General features: G+C 44.7%; 1 protein-coding gene across 4 annotated transcripts in view; it reads left to right on the forward strand.

The window, feature by feature from the left end:
• Positions 1-16,524, forward strand: part of cpt1a2b (carnitine palmitoyltransferase 1A2b) — a 118,976-nt gene that overhangs the window by 40,976 nt on the left and 61,476 nt on the right. For all 4 annotated transcript variants that reach the window (XM_060902354.1, XM_060902353.1, XM_060902351.1 and 1 more), the window contains one exon: positions 13,620-13,725. In XM_060902354.1, the coding sequence (XP_060758337.1) occupies positions 13,620-13,725 (106 nt within the window). The remainder of the gene's footprint in view (positions 1-13,619; positions 13,726-16,524) is intronic.

Here is a 16,524-nt window from a genome sequence, read left to right on the forward strand (position 1 = left end):
CCAGTCTCTCTCAGATAGCCTTTGATTGAACACCTCAGCAGAGTACTGTTTGGTACATCTGTATTTGATTGAACAATGCTCATTTATTGGCTGAGACTTAATTTTCTTGCATGTGCAAAAAACTGCATTATGATCACTAAAGGCCATATCCAGCACACCTGATTGACATATCATTCCACAGTCTGATACTAAAATTAAGTCAAGAAGAGACGGACTATTTATGGACAACCTAGTAGGCTCAGTAATTAATTGCATTAAACCAGACACCTTGCTGAGAGACTCCTTCAGACTACTTCGTGGCAATAATAGATTAGTATTAAAATCACCCATTATGATACATTCCTTTTCAAAACATGTTGCTTTTACAACAGACAGATTCAAGGAGTTCGTAGAAGTCTGTTTGTTTAGGTGGGCAGTAACATACTCCTACAATGATGGGCTTGGTTTTGGGGAGTATTAACTCAACCCAAGCTGCCTTCAAGCCATCCACATGTAGATCAAGGCGCGGATTGAAAGTTACGTCAGTCCTAATAAAGAGGCACACTCCTCCTCCATGCCTGTTGCGATCTCGTCGGTAGATGTAGTAACCTATAAGCCCAACTTCCCCATCTTGAATGGAGCTGTCTAGCCAGGTCTCCGACACCGCGATCACAACAGCCTTGGAAGTAGTCGCGAGGCGCTCAACTTCGTCCAATTTGGGTAGAAGACTTCTGGCATTAACATGAATAAAAGGCATCCCTTTCAAATTTGAGAGGCCGAGTGAATCATAATCTGTCCCATCTGTAACGTTACTGTCCTCATCATAAGTCCTGACTTCACTTGAGTCATCAAAGACATCGGCACTACACATTTCCCACACACAACATTGGTTGCAAACCAATGGAATATCTGGCTTATTCCTTACTGCCAAGTCATACAATCGCAGCACAATATTCCCGCAACTTGTATGAACAAAAACGTCACGTGTCACAAGCAACTGCTTTGGCGTTTACTCTTACCACCTTTCTGCAGTTGGGGCAGCAACCGCTGCTGCTGATGGTGGGTTGAATTTGCCGTAATTTTGCTGTTTGCAAGTTTGTGGGGGCCGGACACTGATGGATATCTCCCGAAAGCAGTAGGCAGATTGATAATATTTTACCAAAGGCATCGGGTCACTGGGTTCCTCTGTAACTTGCTTTGAATGCAGCATTAGACTGCGAGGTGATCAAGGCAACACTGCCATATCCACAAAGTTTATCAGCATTTCCTGCCAGGCGACAGCTTTTGTCCTCATGCTCAGTTTTCAGCTGCGTCGACGTATCATATTCAAAGTAGTCCTTGAAATTTTCAAAACGATAACCTAAAATGCTTAAAAACACGGTATAAACTGATACTGCTACCAGTGCCCCAAACAAACCTGGCTCACCTGACGCCATGTTGGACTGGAATCTATTGAGTCAAAGGCTTTCTTAAAGTTGATGAAAATCAAAACTGCCTCTTTCTTGTGATTGGAGATTTCCTCTACAATTCTTCTTAGAGCCATAATGTGAGACGTTGTAGATCGGGATTTTCTGAAACCATTTTGACCAGGACAGAGAAGCTCATCTACAACCGGTCTAATTCTATTCAGGATCATCTGGTTGTATATTTTGGCTGCAACAGTAGTTAAGCTGATACCTCAGTAGTTGTCACATACAGTGAGGTCACCTTTCTTTGGTACTGGAACTATTCATGAAATTCCCCACTCATCTGGTCTATGGCCTTCAAAGGTCTCATTACAGAAGGATCTAAGCACCTTCCGAACTTTTGGGAGTTTCCAGAGGTCCAAGGTGAGACCATCTAGTCCGGGAGCCTTTCCTGGTTTCATGGCATTTAGGGCTTCATCTACATCAACTTGAGAGAAAAGATCAGTTTTGATGTCAGGGTGAATGCCAAATACTGGGTTGATGATGCGGTCACTGTCGCTAGAATTGTCTGTCTGCGTTTTAGAAACTTTTGGAAGTGATTCTTCCAAATCATTAGCCTATCATCACCTTGGATAAAGACAGTGTTCTTTTTGCCGGAGAGTTCTTTGACGATTTTCCAGGTAGTCTTGGAACTACTTCCATTTAGGTTGTCAAACTTAGAGAGTGGTATTTATCCGGTCATCTTCTAGTTTGTCAAAAGTAGCATGTAGTCTGTTTTTGGTAATCCTGGACAGTTTCAGTGGTGGCCCTAAGTGTGTTTTATTTATTTATTTTTTTTTCCCCTCTCTGTCCTCATGGGAGAACTGTTAGTAATAGCAGGTGGAGAACTTTTTGGAAGATGTTCCTCTCCTACCATAATGCAGGTTGAGACAAATGAAGTGTAATTTCTAGTTGAGGCGGGTAAATCAAATCAAGTTTATTTGTCTAGCGCTTTTAACAATAAACATTGTCGCAAAGCAGCTTTACAGAATTTGAACGACTTAAAACATGAGCTAATTTTATCCCTAATCTATCCCCAATGAGCAAGCCTGTGGCGACGGTGGCAAGGAAAAACTCCCTCAGACGACATGAGGAAGAAACCTCGAGAGGAACCAGACTCAAAAGGGAACCCATCCTCATTTGGGCAACAACAGACAGCCTGACTATAATATTAACAGTTTTAACAGGTATAACCCTCAACTGTCCTCATGGGGCCGTCCTTCACAGGAGCGGTGCGATAAAACTCCGACCAGACACAGGGCACCAGGCTGGATCAAGCAGGTCCGAGGGGCAGAAGAGGCCAACATCTCAATCCCAGGATCAACATGTAACTCAGAGGGACAGATTGGGGGGGGGGGGGGGGAGAGAGAAAGAAAACACATGTTGTTAGGTATGCCCTAAAAATGACAAGTATTAAATCTGTGTGGTAGGCTCACAGAGACAAGAGTCTTTACATCAGGCATAACACACAACAATGGCATGTTAATATGGTAAAATATATCATGACCTGCTCTGGCTGGATGCTTGATTGGGTGATGGGAGCACACTCCTCAGCAATGATGAGATGCAGATGGGACCCTTAGGGCTGGCCAAGACAATTCATTTACATTTCAACGGGTCTGGGACATGCGACAGAATGTCTGACGGCCGATTCCCTGCAGGCTACAATAGCCAGTCGAGGTCTCCACGCTCTCCACCAAAAGATTTCCTGTTGACTCCATGTAACTCAGAGGGACAGATTTGGGGTGGGTGGGAGGGAAAGAAAACGCAGGTTGTTAGGTATGCCCAATGTCACCTGAATAAGTAGGAGCAGTATACATATTGCACCGAGTACAAGCAGGGACTCCGGCAACTAACTATGACAGCATAACTAAAAGGAGAGAGCCAGAAGGTAACACAGGCATGAGGGAGCCCCGGGACATAAAGCAGCAGCCACTACACCGTCAACAAACTCGAGTGAGCAAGCGAGTGGGGACTGACAGCATCCATACATCCCAGTTTACCAAAACACTCTGTCTGAGGATCCTCCAGATCTACTCCTTTACCTCATAAACACCATTAACACAAGGCTTGACTAAACAGATCTGTTTTCAGCCGAGACTTAAACACTGAGACTGTGTCTGATTCCTGAACATTACTTGGAAGGCTGTTCCATAACTGTGGGGCTTTGTAAGAAAAGGCTCCACCCCCTGATGTAGCCTTCACTATACGAGGTACCAGCAGATAACCTGCACCTTTTGATCTAAGTAGGCGTGGCGGGTCATAGAGGAGCAGAAGTTCACTCAGGTACTGTGGTGCGAGACCATTCAGTGCTTTAAAGGTCAATAGTAGTATTTTATAATCAATACGAAATTTGATTGGGAGCCAATGCAGTGTGGATAAGACAGGCGTGATGTGGTCATATTTTCTAGTTCTAGTAAGGGCTCTTGCTGCTGCATTTTGAACTAACTGGAGCTTGTTTATGCACTTATTGGAACATCCAGACAGTAAGGCATTACAATAATCCAACCTGGAGGGAACAAAAGCATGGACTAGTTTTTCTGCATCATGTAATGACATTAAATTTCTTATCTTAGCAATATTTCTGAGATGAAAGAAAGCTATCTGGGTGATGTTCTCAGTGTGAGTTTCGAATGAAAGACTGGGGTCAATAATCACTCCGAGGTCTTTCACTGCTGCACGTGAAGAAACAGAAAGGCCATCCAGAGTTACTGTGGAATCAGAAAACCTACTTCTAGCTGCATGTGGTCCGAGTACAAGTACTTCAGTCTTGTCAGAGTGAAGCAGAAGGAAGTTAATAAGCATCCAGTGTCTAATGTCCTTCACACATTCCTCAATTCTATTAAGCTGGTGTCTCTCATCAGGTTTTGCAGAGACATACAACTGTGTGTCATCAGCATAACAGTGGAAACTAATACAATGTTTACGAATAATATCGCCCAGAGGTAACATATATAGAGAAAAAAGCAGTGGACCCAAGACAGAACCTTGTGGAACACCAAACTTTACCTTGGTACATCTAGAAATATCACCATTTATATCAACATACTGATAACAATCAGTTAGATAAGAGCTGAGCCAGGAGAGGGCCGTTCCCTTAACTCCCACAACATTTTCTAGTCTATCCAGAAGAATGGAATGATCAATGGTATCAAATGCTGTACTAAGGTCAAGCAACACAAGTAGCGAGACACAGCCCTGATCAGACGCCAACAGTAGGTCGTTTACTACTTTAACCAGAGCTGTCTCTGTGCTATGATGAGGTCTAAATCCTGACTGATACATTTCATGGATGTTATTCCTATGTAAATATGAGCATAACTGCTGTGCCACAGCTTTTTCAAGGATCTTGGAGATAAAGGGGAGGTTTGATATTGGCCTATAATTGGACAGCTGACAGGGATCAAGGTCAGGTTTTTTAATCAGGGGTTTGATAACTGCTAGTTTAAAGGATTTGGGTACATAGCCAATCATAAGAGAAGAATTTATTATTTTTAGAAGCGGTTCAGGGCGGCACGGTGGTGTAGTGGTTAGCGCTGTCGCCTCACAGCAAGAAGGTCCGGGTTCGAGCCCCGGGGCCGGCGAGGGCCTTTCTGTGTGGAGTTTGCATGTTCTCCCCGTGTCCGCGTGGGTTTCCTCCGGGTGCTCCGGTTTCCCCCACAGTCCAAAGACATGCAGGTTAGGTTAACTGGTGACTCTAAATTGAGCGTAGGTGTGAATGTGAGTGTGAATGGTTGTCTGTGTCTATGTGTCAGCCCTGTGATGACCTGGCGACTTGTCCAGGGTGAACCCCGCCTTTCGCCCGTAGTCAGCTGGGATAGGATCCAGCTTGCCTGCGACCCTGTAGAAGGATAAAGCGGCTAGAGATCATGAGATGAGATGAGAAGCGGTTCAATTACTCCAGGTATTATCTGTTTGAATAGACGTGTAGGTAAGGGATCTAGTACGCAAGTTGAGGCTTTTGATGTAGAGATTAATGAAAGTAATTCAGTTTCTCTAAGGGGAGTAAAACATTCTAACTGATGATCTGATACAGTTATATTGTTAACTACGGGGTCACTTTCATTGTCTGACCTTAAATTAGTAGTTTGAATTTTTTGTCGGATATTCTCAATTTTGTCATTAAAAAAATTCATGAAGTCGTTGCTACTCCATACTGCAGGTGTGCATGTGTCTATAGTGGACTTATTCCTGGTTAATTTTGCTACAGTATTAAATAGGAATCTAGGATTATTTTTGTTATCTTCTATTAGGGAGGAGAAATATGTTGATCTCGCAGCACTAAGAGCTTTTCTATACTTCAGGAAGCTCTCCTTCCACGCTAATTTGAATGCTACCAATTTTGTTTGACGCCATTTACGTTCCAATTTTCGAGTGGTCTGTTTTAATGTGCGAGTGTCATCATTATACCAGGGTGCTAATTTTTTGTCTCTGACCATTTTCCTTTTAAGAGGAGCTACATTATCTAAGGTATGGTGGAATGTTGACTCTAAGCATTCAGTTGCCTGATCAAGTTCTGCAGGGGCTGACAGTGACCCAATCAAAGTTGATAACTCTGGGAGATCATTTATAAAGCTCTGTGCAGTAGTTGACGTGAATGTACGTTTAATACAGTAGCGTGGTGAGGTGCATATATTATTACTCAGACATATCTTGAATGAGAAGAGACGATCTGAGATAACTTCAGACTGTGGAAGTATGACTAGATTATCTATGTCTAATCTGAATGTTAGTATTAGATCGAGGGTGTGACCACCATTATGGGTCGGTCCTATGACATTCTGCTTAATCCCGACTGAGTCTAAGATGGACACAAACGCTGTTTTTAAAGGGTCTTCTTGGTTATCGAAGTGAATATTAAAATCTCCGACAACTAAAGCTTTGTCTAAGGAAATAACCAGATCTGAGAAAATCTGCAAATTCAGAAAGAAACTCAGAATATGGCCCCGGGGGCCTGTAAATAATAAGTAACGGAATTAACTGGGTATATTTTTCTTATTTTTCGAGGCTACATACATTATATGAGTATGAAGAACTTCAAATGTATTAAATTTATAACCAGGTTTTTGTGTTACACCTAGATAATCATTATAAATAACCGCGACGCCTCCTCCTCTGCCAGTTAGACGAGGCTGGTGTATATAACTGTATCCAGGAGGACTCGCTTCATTTAATGCTATATATTCATTTGGCTTAATCCATGTTTCAGTTAAACACAGTACATTAAACTCCTGATCAGTAATGAGTTCATTAACCATTAGCGCTTTAGATGTAAGAGATCTAATATTTAATAGCCCCACCTTTAGATCAAAGGTGCTGGCAGCAGCTGTACAGTCAGTATGATCTAATTTTATATTGATTAGGTTACTGGAACAAACTCTCTGAAAATTTCTACCTTTTTGTTGAGCTCGGGGAACAGACACAGTCTCGATGTAGTGGACCCTGAGTGACGACTCTGTGCAGCTAGCAGACAGTCGGTTTAGCCTGTTCGTCTGCTCCCTGGCCTTGGCTCTGGATTGTCAGAAATTAACTAGGCCTGTTCTGAGACTATGACCTATGCTGCAGGAAATGAGAGCAGCACCTTCCCGAGTGGGATGGATACCGTCCCGCCCTAACAGGCCAGCAGTGCCCTCAAAATTAGCCCAATTATCTATAAAGCCCACACTGTTTTCAGAGCACCACCTGGACAGCCAGCAGTTCAGCGACCATAATCTGCTGTAAGCTACATCGCCACGCCGCATTGGGATGGGGCCAGAGCATACTACAGCATCGGACATCACCTTCGCTAATTTAAACACCTCTACAAAGTTACTCTTAGTAACCTCAGACTGACGAAGGCGTATATCATTAGCTCCTGCATGGATAACTATCTTTGAGAACCTGTGCTTGCCTAGGACCCTAAGATTACCTGCTATGTCCGGCGCCCTGGCTCCCGGTATACACCTGACTAAAGCTGCTGGTGCCCCTAAAGGCTGAGCTAATTTCACGTGCCATATGATAGAGTCCCCTATAACCAGAGCTCTTTCAGGTTTCTCAGTGGGTGCATTACTAAGGAGAGCAAACCTGTTCGACACGTGACACGGAGAGGAGTGGTGCTCCCGTGGGCGAGCCTCAGCGGTAGCTTTGGCTCTACGCTTATGCCGCCGAGCTGTCACCCATTCGCCCCGCTGTAAGGGCTCTAATGCCGGAGTTGGGGGATTGCTAACTCCACCTAGGGTGTCCAGACTTTCCCTAACAGAAACTACACTGTTCTCACGCTCACTAACCTGCTCTAAAGCCTGGACACGCGCTTCTAGCACTGTAATCTTCTCCGTCAGAGAGCTAACTAATCTGCACTTATCACAAGTAAAGCTAATAAAGCTATCGCTAGTGACGGAGGAAGAATGACTAAACATCCTGCACTCAGCACACTGAACAGGCTGAAGGTGTGCCATGATGAAAAGATTCACGTACCTTAAATGAAGATCTGTTGATATTAAAGCAGATCAGATGTGGATGGCCTCCGCTTGTGGTCTTTACACAGGAGGAGAGAAAAAGAAAGCTTCCGGTCTCGGCGTTCTTCCGAAAAAAGAAAGAGAAAAAAACGGGAAAAAAAAACGGAAAAAGGAAAGCGAAAGTGAAAAGTACATAAATGAAAGCGACAGTACAATAAAAATGAAGAGGATACTGGAAATTTATTTGTAGAAAAAAAGTTAAAAAAGGATTAGTAATTAACGCCGGCACTCGCGGGAAAAAAGGACTCGGTGCGAACAACTCAGGAAGCAGGAAATGCATAAACCAGGAAGTAAAGAATTGAACTTTTCATCTACTATATTTGCTAGTGCTTTATCCTCTGTCAGTGCATGCCAATTAAGATTCAAGATGTTTATTTGTCATATACACAATAACAGACAGCGGTTATTATTGGGTAATGAAATTCTTATTTTGCAACTACCCGACCAAACTATGCTTACGAATATAAAAAGAAATGTATATAAAATACGAAGTATAAAATATAAAGTGCATATGCAATGCAAAATATAAAAGTAGAATGAAAATAAACATAATTAATATAAGCAATAACAAATAACCGATCAATGTGCAGTAGGACAGCAATCAAACAATATGCAATAGGACAGATATAATGTGCAATGTCTTGTGCAAAATTAAAAATATAGAGGTAGATGGTGAATATAATCCGTGGTTCAAAAGCCTGATGGCCTGGGGGTAAAAACTGTTTGTCAGTCTAGTAGTCCTTGCTTTCACACTCCTGTAGCGTCTGCCAGATGGTAGGATCGTGAATAGTCTGTGTTGTGGGTGTGTTTGGTCCCTGATGATGCTCTGTGCCCTTTTTGTGACCCGGGTGTTGTAAATGCCCTGTAGTGGGGGGAGGACAGCTCCACAGATGAACTGTGCCATTTTAATGATACGCTGGAGAGCCTTTCTGTCCTGAGTTGTGCAGTTCCCGTACCACACAGTGATGGAATTTGTCAGGACGCTCTCCACTGTGCACCTGTAGAAGTTGCTGAGGAGTTTGGTGGACAGTCCAAATTTCCTCAGCTTCCTCAGGAAGAAGACTCTCTGTTGAGCCTTCTTGATGGTCTGCTGTGTGTCCAGGTGAGATCCTCACTGATGTGAGTTCCGAGGAATTTAAATATTTTCACCCTCTCCACCTGTGTCCCGTCGATGTGCAGCGAGGCGTGCTGGTCTCTCTTCCTCTTCCTCGGGTCAATAATCATCTCCTTGGTCTTCTCAGCATTCAAGGAGAGGTTATTTTCCCGGCACCAGGAGACCAGCCGAGCCACCTCCTCCCTGTAGGCTCTCTCTTCTCCACCGGTGATCAGCCCAATGACAGTGGTGTCGTCAGCGAACTTGATGATAGAAGTGTTGCTCTGGGAGGGGGTGCAGTCATAGGTGAAGAGGGTGTGCAGGAGTGGACTGAGCACACAGCTTTGGGGGGGGTCCCTGTGCTCATTGTCTTGGTGATGGATGTTCTGGTACCGACTCTGACAGCCTGGGGTCTGTTTGTGAGAAAGTCCAGGACCCAGCAGCAGAGGGAGGATGTCAGTCCAAGGGTGGAGAGCTTCTCTGTCAGTCTGCTGGGGATGACAGTGTTGAAGGCTGAACTGCAGTCCACAAACAGCATTCGAACATAGGTGTCCCTGTGTTCCAGGTGTGACAAGGCTGTGTGGATGGCTGCATTGACTGCATCGTCAGTTGAACGGTTCTGACGGTATGCAAATTGAAGGGGGTCTGTTGTGTCTGGGATGTCCTTTTTGATGTGTGACATGACTATCCTCTCAAAACACTTCATTACAACTGAAATGAGTGCAATTGGGCGATAGTCATTCAGGCATGTTGTATTGTTTTTCTTTGGGAGGGGCACTATGGTGGTGGTCTTGAAGCATGTGGGGACAGACGACATGGAGAGGGACAGGTTGAAAATGTCTGTGAAGACCTCTGCTAACTGTGTGGAGCAGGCCCTCAAAGCACGGCCAGGGATGTTGTCAGGGCCGGCTGCCTTTCGGGGGTTAGTCCTCCTGAAGACCTTGCTCACCTCGGTTATGGTCACAGTGGGTGAAGAGCTCTGTGCTGCCTCTGCTGGTAGAATCCCTCTGCGTTGGTTGGTGTTGAGGGTATCGAAGCGAGCATAGAACTCGTTCAGCTCGTCTGGTGATGTTTTGTGGTTGGCTGTGACCCTGCTGTTCTTCTGCTGGAAATTAATGTGTTGCAGGCCCTGCCACATGCATCTGGCATCTGAGGTTTTGTAATATCCTTCCAGCTTCAGTCTGTACTACCTCTTGGCTTCCCTGATGGATCTGCGTAGGTCATATCTGGCCTTTTTATATCCATCTGCGTCACCAGAGGCAAAAGCGGTGGAGCGTGCATGGAGCGTACTTCACTGTTAATCCAAGGTTTTTGGTTTGGATATATTTTGCAGCGCTTGGTGGGGACAGTGTCATTAATGCACGTGCTGATGTAGCTGGTGACCACAGATGCATATTCCTCTAAATCCACAGAACAGCCTCTCAAAGCAGCAGTCTTAAACACATCCCAGTTTGTAGAACTAAAGCAGTCCTGGAGCACCAGATCAGTCCCTTCATTCCAAACTTTAACAGTTTTACTCACTGGGAGGGCTTGTTTGAGAAGGGCCTTGTAGGCTGGGTAGAGGAGCACAGAGATGTGGTCAGACTGTCCAAAGTGGGGGCGGGGCACAGCCTTGTAGCCATTCCTCACGTTGCTGTAGACATGGTCCAGGATGATGATGTCCCTTGTCGGAAAGCTCACGTGTTGGTGGTACTTCGGTAGCACAGTCCTGAGGTTGCAATGGTTAAAATCCCCGGCCACAACGAACACGGCATCTGGGGGTGTGTGTGGTCTCGTGTTTGCCGATGATGTCGTGTAGTAGTCCTAGCGCTGTAGTCCGGTCGGCCCGTGGCGGGATGTAAACAGCCAGCATAAACACAGCGCTGAACTCCCTTGGTAGATAAAAGGGTCTGCACTTCACCGTCAGCACTTCAATGTCCGCACAACAGTGTTTTTCAACCACCTGTATGTCCGTACACCATCTGTTGTTAACACAAACACACCTAAACCATAAACCACCTTTGTTTTTACCGGAAGCAGATGTGCGGTCTCCGCGGTGCATGGAGTGGGTCTGTAGTTCAATGGCCGGGTCTGGCAGGCTTGCAGTAGTCCAGGTTTCCGTAAAAATCAGGGCAGAACACTCTCTGATCTCACGTTGGGATGTTATCCTGGTTCTTAGCTCATCCATCTTATTCTCGAGCGAGCGAACGTTAGCTAGCAGAAGGCTAGGTAGCGGTGGTCTTGTAGCTCTAGCCTTTAGCCTAGCATGTAGCCCGCCTCTCTTACCGCGCCTCCGTCTTGGGTGTGTGGATTGTCGGCCGTTTCACCTACTCGAGTCTGGTGGTGATGCGGCCTGCCGGATGGTGTCGGTGTGGTCGGTGTCAGCGAGGAGAAGAAAGCTACCATCCAGAAGGACTGGACTGGGCCCGTGGTGAATTTTGCCAATGTCCAGAAGTATGTCTTTGCTGTAGGTGATCCTAGTGTACAAGCACTGAGCATTTGTCACAATAAAAAGTACTAAAATAAGCAATAAAGACAATCGGTGTCGGGAGCGCGTCGCAAACATGTTCGCCACGGGGGACGCCATGATGGATATCGTTTTCTTGGTGTACTTGTCAATGTTCTTGGATGCACACTGATGATAAATTAAAGGTGTTAATGTGTTTGTTCAGCTCCTCTCTAGAGAAATGTGATGCAAGAGAGCGGCAATTTAACATACCAACGAGGTATGGTTTCTTGGGTCAAGAGAGTCCCTTTTTGTTTCTGATATCGGACAATGCCCGTCTAGGAGGATTTAGGGTGTTATCGTCACAGGAATTTGTTACGACTTCTTCAGATTCAAAAGAGGACGGTATAGCACAGGCTTGAACCGTGGAGCTGTAGTCTGAAATTGTTCATGTATTTCTATTAGCCAAGTTACTGTGGTGACTGGCTGGGACTGACACAGGAGCAGTTCCCCAATTTGGGGGGCAAAATCTCCTAACCGTTAACTATTGAAAGTTCTTCCGCTTAGCAGACATGCAATCAAGACTAAGACTTCAGTCTTTCAAAGTTTACCCTCCAGTGCTGTCTCCATTCCTGCTTCCCAAATGGATCTTTGCGTAGCCCTGCACGGGTGGCTACTGGGTGCTATGCCTTGCCAAAGGTCAACTCAGGATTTGGTCCGGGAGGGTTTATTCAATATATTCGCAGCTAACCCCCATATCTGGGGGCATCTCCTCAGTCTGCCACCTGAGGGCCCATTGGATGGGAGTTATCTTCTCCACACCAATACTGTTCCATACAGTAAAATAATAAACTACATCTCATCTCATTATCTGTAGCCGCTTTATCCTGTTCTACAGGGTCGCAGGCAAGCTGGAGCCTATCCCAGCTGACTACGGGCGAAAGGCGGGGTTCACCCTGGACAAGTCGCCAGGTCATCACAGGGCTGACACATAGACACAGACAACCATTCACACTCACATTCACACCTACGCTCAATTTAGAGTCACCAGTTAACCTAACCTGCATGTCTTTGGACTGTGGGGGAAACCGGAGCACCCGGAGGAAACCCACGCGGACACGGGGAGAACATGCAAACTCTGCACAGAAAGGCCCTCGCCGGCCACGGGGCTCGAACCCAGGACCTTCTTGCTGTGAGGCGACAGTGTTAACCATGACACCACCGTGCCACCAATAAACTACATATAGCAACAAATCATATTTCCATTGTGTAAAGTATTGGAACTGTAATAGTATGTAGTATAATCATAATGTTGATGTGCAGCGTGGCGTTCACTCGTTTTCAGGAAAATAAAGAAGTGAATGTCAGAGACTGAGAGAACGTGTTTCACAGAGAATTCATAAAATCAGAGTTAAAGCTCATGAGATGTCATTCCTTCAAGCTGCTGTTGTGTTTTCATGGAATCATCCCACTCCAGTGTTCACTTGAGCGTGTGTGTGTGTGTGTGTGTGTGTGTGTATAAAATTAAAGTGAAAGCTGAAAGAAGGCTGAGTAATTTAAGTAAGTCTGAAGCCTTGAAGTACATCATTGTTCTCATCTCAACTTGTTCCCATCTAGTCCATGCACCTTGCTGCCTCATCGTGACTGCTGTGCTGTACCCCTCCCCTTCAGTCTCAGCGCTGACATCATCCTGAACCAGCTGCTGATGTTCCTACCCATGGACCTTGTTGGAGCATGGGGTTTGGTTGGTTCTCAGCCCAGCTCCTCCTCTGGCCACTGTTCCCACATGGTCCCTGAGGCTCAGTCGCGCTCTGCCTGTGTCACAGCCAAACATGGAAAAAATCAAACACAAAAGGGGAGGGGCCACATTTATAAAGTGCTATAATTCCTACACCTTTCACTTGATTTGGATGTAAATGCTGCAAATTAAGGCTGAACATCAGCAGTTTCGGGTCATGTCCATTACTTAACCCTTACTATAATATACCATGGGAGACGCTAACAATAACTGTTCAAAAATTTACTGGCTCGACTGTAAACGGCATCAAATTCACTGTGACGTAGAACGCAGAGAATACGAGTCAGCTTCCTGAGATTTACCTTCAGAGAGCCTTTACTTTTCCTGTTACCATAACAACGGAATCCAGTGATGACAAAACTGTCTGTGTCTGTCTGTCTCTCAGGTGGTTTGATAAGTCCTTCTCTGTGGTGATTTTTAAAAACGGGAAGACTGGTCTGAACGCTGAACACTCCTGGGCTGATGCTCCAACTGTGGCTCATTTATGGGAGGTGAGAGAACAGAGAGCAGTGAATACCTCACACACACACACACACACACACACACACACACACACACACACACACACACACACACACCACGTTACACAATCACCTCATTACACAAACACAAAGACGCACCTAAGCATTAAAGCTGGTGTTGTCCAGGCGTTGGGCTGCGCATTTCCTGTGTGGGTTTATAAAACATTTTCCCTGAATTCTTGCTTAAACTTGTGTGTATAAAATTGTATTTATTTATTTTTATTACACACACACACTAACCCTATTTCCAGAAAAGTTGGGATATTTTCCAAAATGCAATAAATTCTGACCCCGCCTTTTACACACTGAGATGTCTCAGAATTCCCTGAATCTTTTCACAATATTTTATATTCTGTAGATTGTGAAAGACCTAAAATCTTGCGTTCTTTTTGAATTAACTAACAATTCTCTCATGAATTTTGGCACAAAGCAGTGAGCCACGTCCCATCCTCACTTACAGAGACTGAGGCTACATCCACGCGACAACGGCAACGAGATGTTATTTAAAAAAATATCACGTCCAGATGGGCAACAATCAGTAAAATATCAGGTCCATATGGCAACGCAACGCTTGCTGAAAACGATGCAATACACATGCCACACCTCTAGGGGCGCTGTAAGACGGTCCCTTCGGAGACACCAGAACAATAGAAGAAGTAAGGACGCATGCGCATAAACTATTATGCGCGAGACTTCATATTAGCCACAAAGTCAGAAAAATCTGTTCGTAAAATTACATTATAATGACCAAATACAATGAAAAGTATTTTTCCAGTCTCACCTGTGAAAGGTAATCCCATGTGATCTCGTTTGGACGGTAAACCTGTTGGTACAGTTAAATGCAGCACATGAATGAGGCATCTTTATTCTCCGCTTTGACCCATCCAATATGGCGGCGAGGATGACGTATGATTCTACGCGGAAGGCGGCGTCTTTAATGGTCCGGAATAAATTGAATGCTACACGTTGATGGATTAATTTGTTCTTCTACGCCCTTTTTGAGGAATGTATTGTAGGACTTAAACCAACATCTGAAGAGGTGAGATCGCTCCTTTTTTTCCCTATTTTTGCTGGCGGGTTAAGGCAGAGTCTCTCTCTCTCTCTCTCTCTCTCTCTCTCTCTCTCTCTCTCTCTCTCTCTCTCTCTCTCACTTTGCACCATTACACAATAAATATTCACAGTGAAAATATTTTGTAAGCGCGTTTCATGAACCAAGTTATAGGATTTGTTGACAACTCGCATCGAGTTCGTTACACTTCTACCCGGCGTGAAGCACATGTGGTTGTGACGTCATCGTAAACAAATCCGTTCTACTCATCCAGACGACTTCGCAACGGCAACGTTGCCAGATCTTTCCACTCTGGAACCCGTTCTCAAAAGATTGCGTTTTGGGGCACCCAAAACGCCGGTGCCGTGTGGACGCCAGGCCGAAACGATAAGCAATTGTATCGGATTCGCCTGAATCCGTTGCCGTGTGGACAGGGCCTGAGCCTTTGGTGCTGCTCCTTTTAAACCCAATCATGTGAGCAATTAACCTGCTGATTGTGGAATCTTCCAAAATGGTGCCACTTGAACACCCTGTAAACTTTTCAGTCTTATTTTGTCTCTGTCTCAACTTTTTTTTTTTTCAGTGTGTTACAGGCATCAAATTCTAACTTGGTTTATATTTACAAAATACAATTAAGTTGGTCAGTAAAACTACTGAAAATCTTTTCTTTGTACTTTTGTCAGTTTAATAAATGTTCAAGTGAATTAACAAATCACAGATTTTTCTTTTTATTGTATTTTGGGAAATATCCCAACTTTTCTGGAAATGGAGTTAGTAAATGTATGTGCGCGTGTTTGGGGGTGGGCTACACTTTGGACAGGCAGCTCTGCACATCCCACATGCTCTGTGTGTTTTGTGTGCGTTTCCATCAACAGTGTGTCTTTTTCTGCTGTGAGCAGAAACCCACGTAACAGCAACAGTCCACTAAGTCGCTTCACAGGAAAGACATGAGACCATCTCCTCTTGGTGTGTGTGTGTGTGTGTGTGTGTGTGTGTGTGTGTAAAAGTGCAGTTTGGTTACTAATCCTAAATTTTGAACGGTCTGTCCCCAGCACTAGTGTCTGTGTATCCGTTACACACCACATAAGAAAATTAACTGGTTCGGTCCTCGTAATGGAACCAGATCATCAGCCCATAAAATACTGCTTCGACTTTACTGATGGCGAGATCGACAACAGACAGATAAATAGACACGAGTTATTGTGCTGGAGTTTATTTTAGTTTAAAGCGGGTTTGTGTGGTGTGTCTCACTCTCAGGGTGAAGCCCCTGAGCCGAGCTTACGTTAAGAACAGAATAGGGAGGGAAAGTAATCTCATCGCCCCCTACTGGATGCGTTCCAACCTCTGTGGCAAAATGAATGGGAATATCTTTTCAAAACATTGCATTTCGGGTTACACTTCAAAGTTAAGACAATGGCTTCCATATGTTGTGCATGTCGGGCAGCTCTATCGATCCTGGTGATCATACTTTATTTTTTCCACCGATTTGAATTGTTTTGAATGTTTTTTAATAAGCTGATCAAAGACTACACGGACCCGACGTCGCGTGTGTGACGTCACCGCAAGTCTAGCGCCTTTCCAAATCTGATTCTTTCCACCTGATTATTTCAATCCAAATCTGACATTGTTCGGGATACTTTGGGAAAGTAAAAAATTTGCAACCATTTGTCTCTGACCAGTGGTTGCAGTCTGGCGCAAAACATAGCATGATCAAAATACAC

Source organism: Neoarius graeffei, chromosome 20 (assembly GCF_027579695.1).
Source record: "Neoarius graeffei isolate fNeoGra1 chromosome 20, fNeoGra1.pri, whole genome shotgun sequence".
NCBI lineage: Eukaryota > Metazoa > Chordata > Actinopteri > Siluriformes > Ariidae > Neoarius > Neoarius graeffei.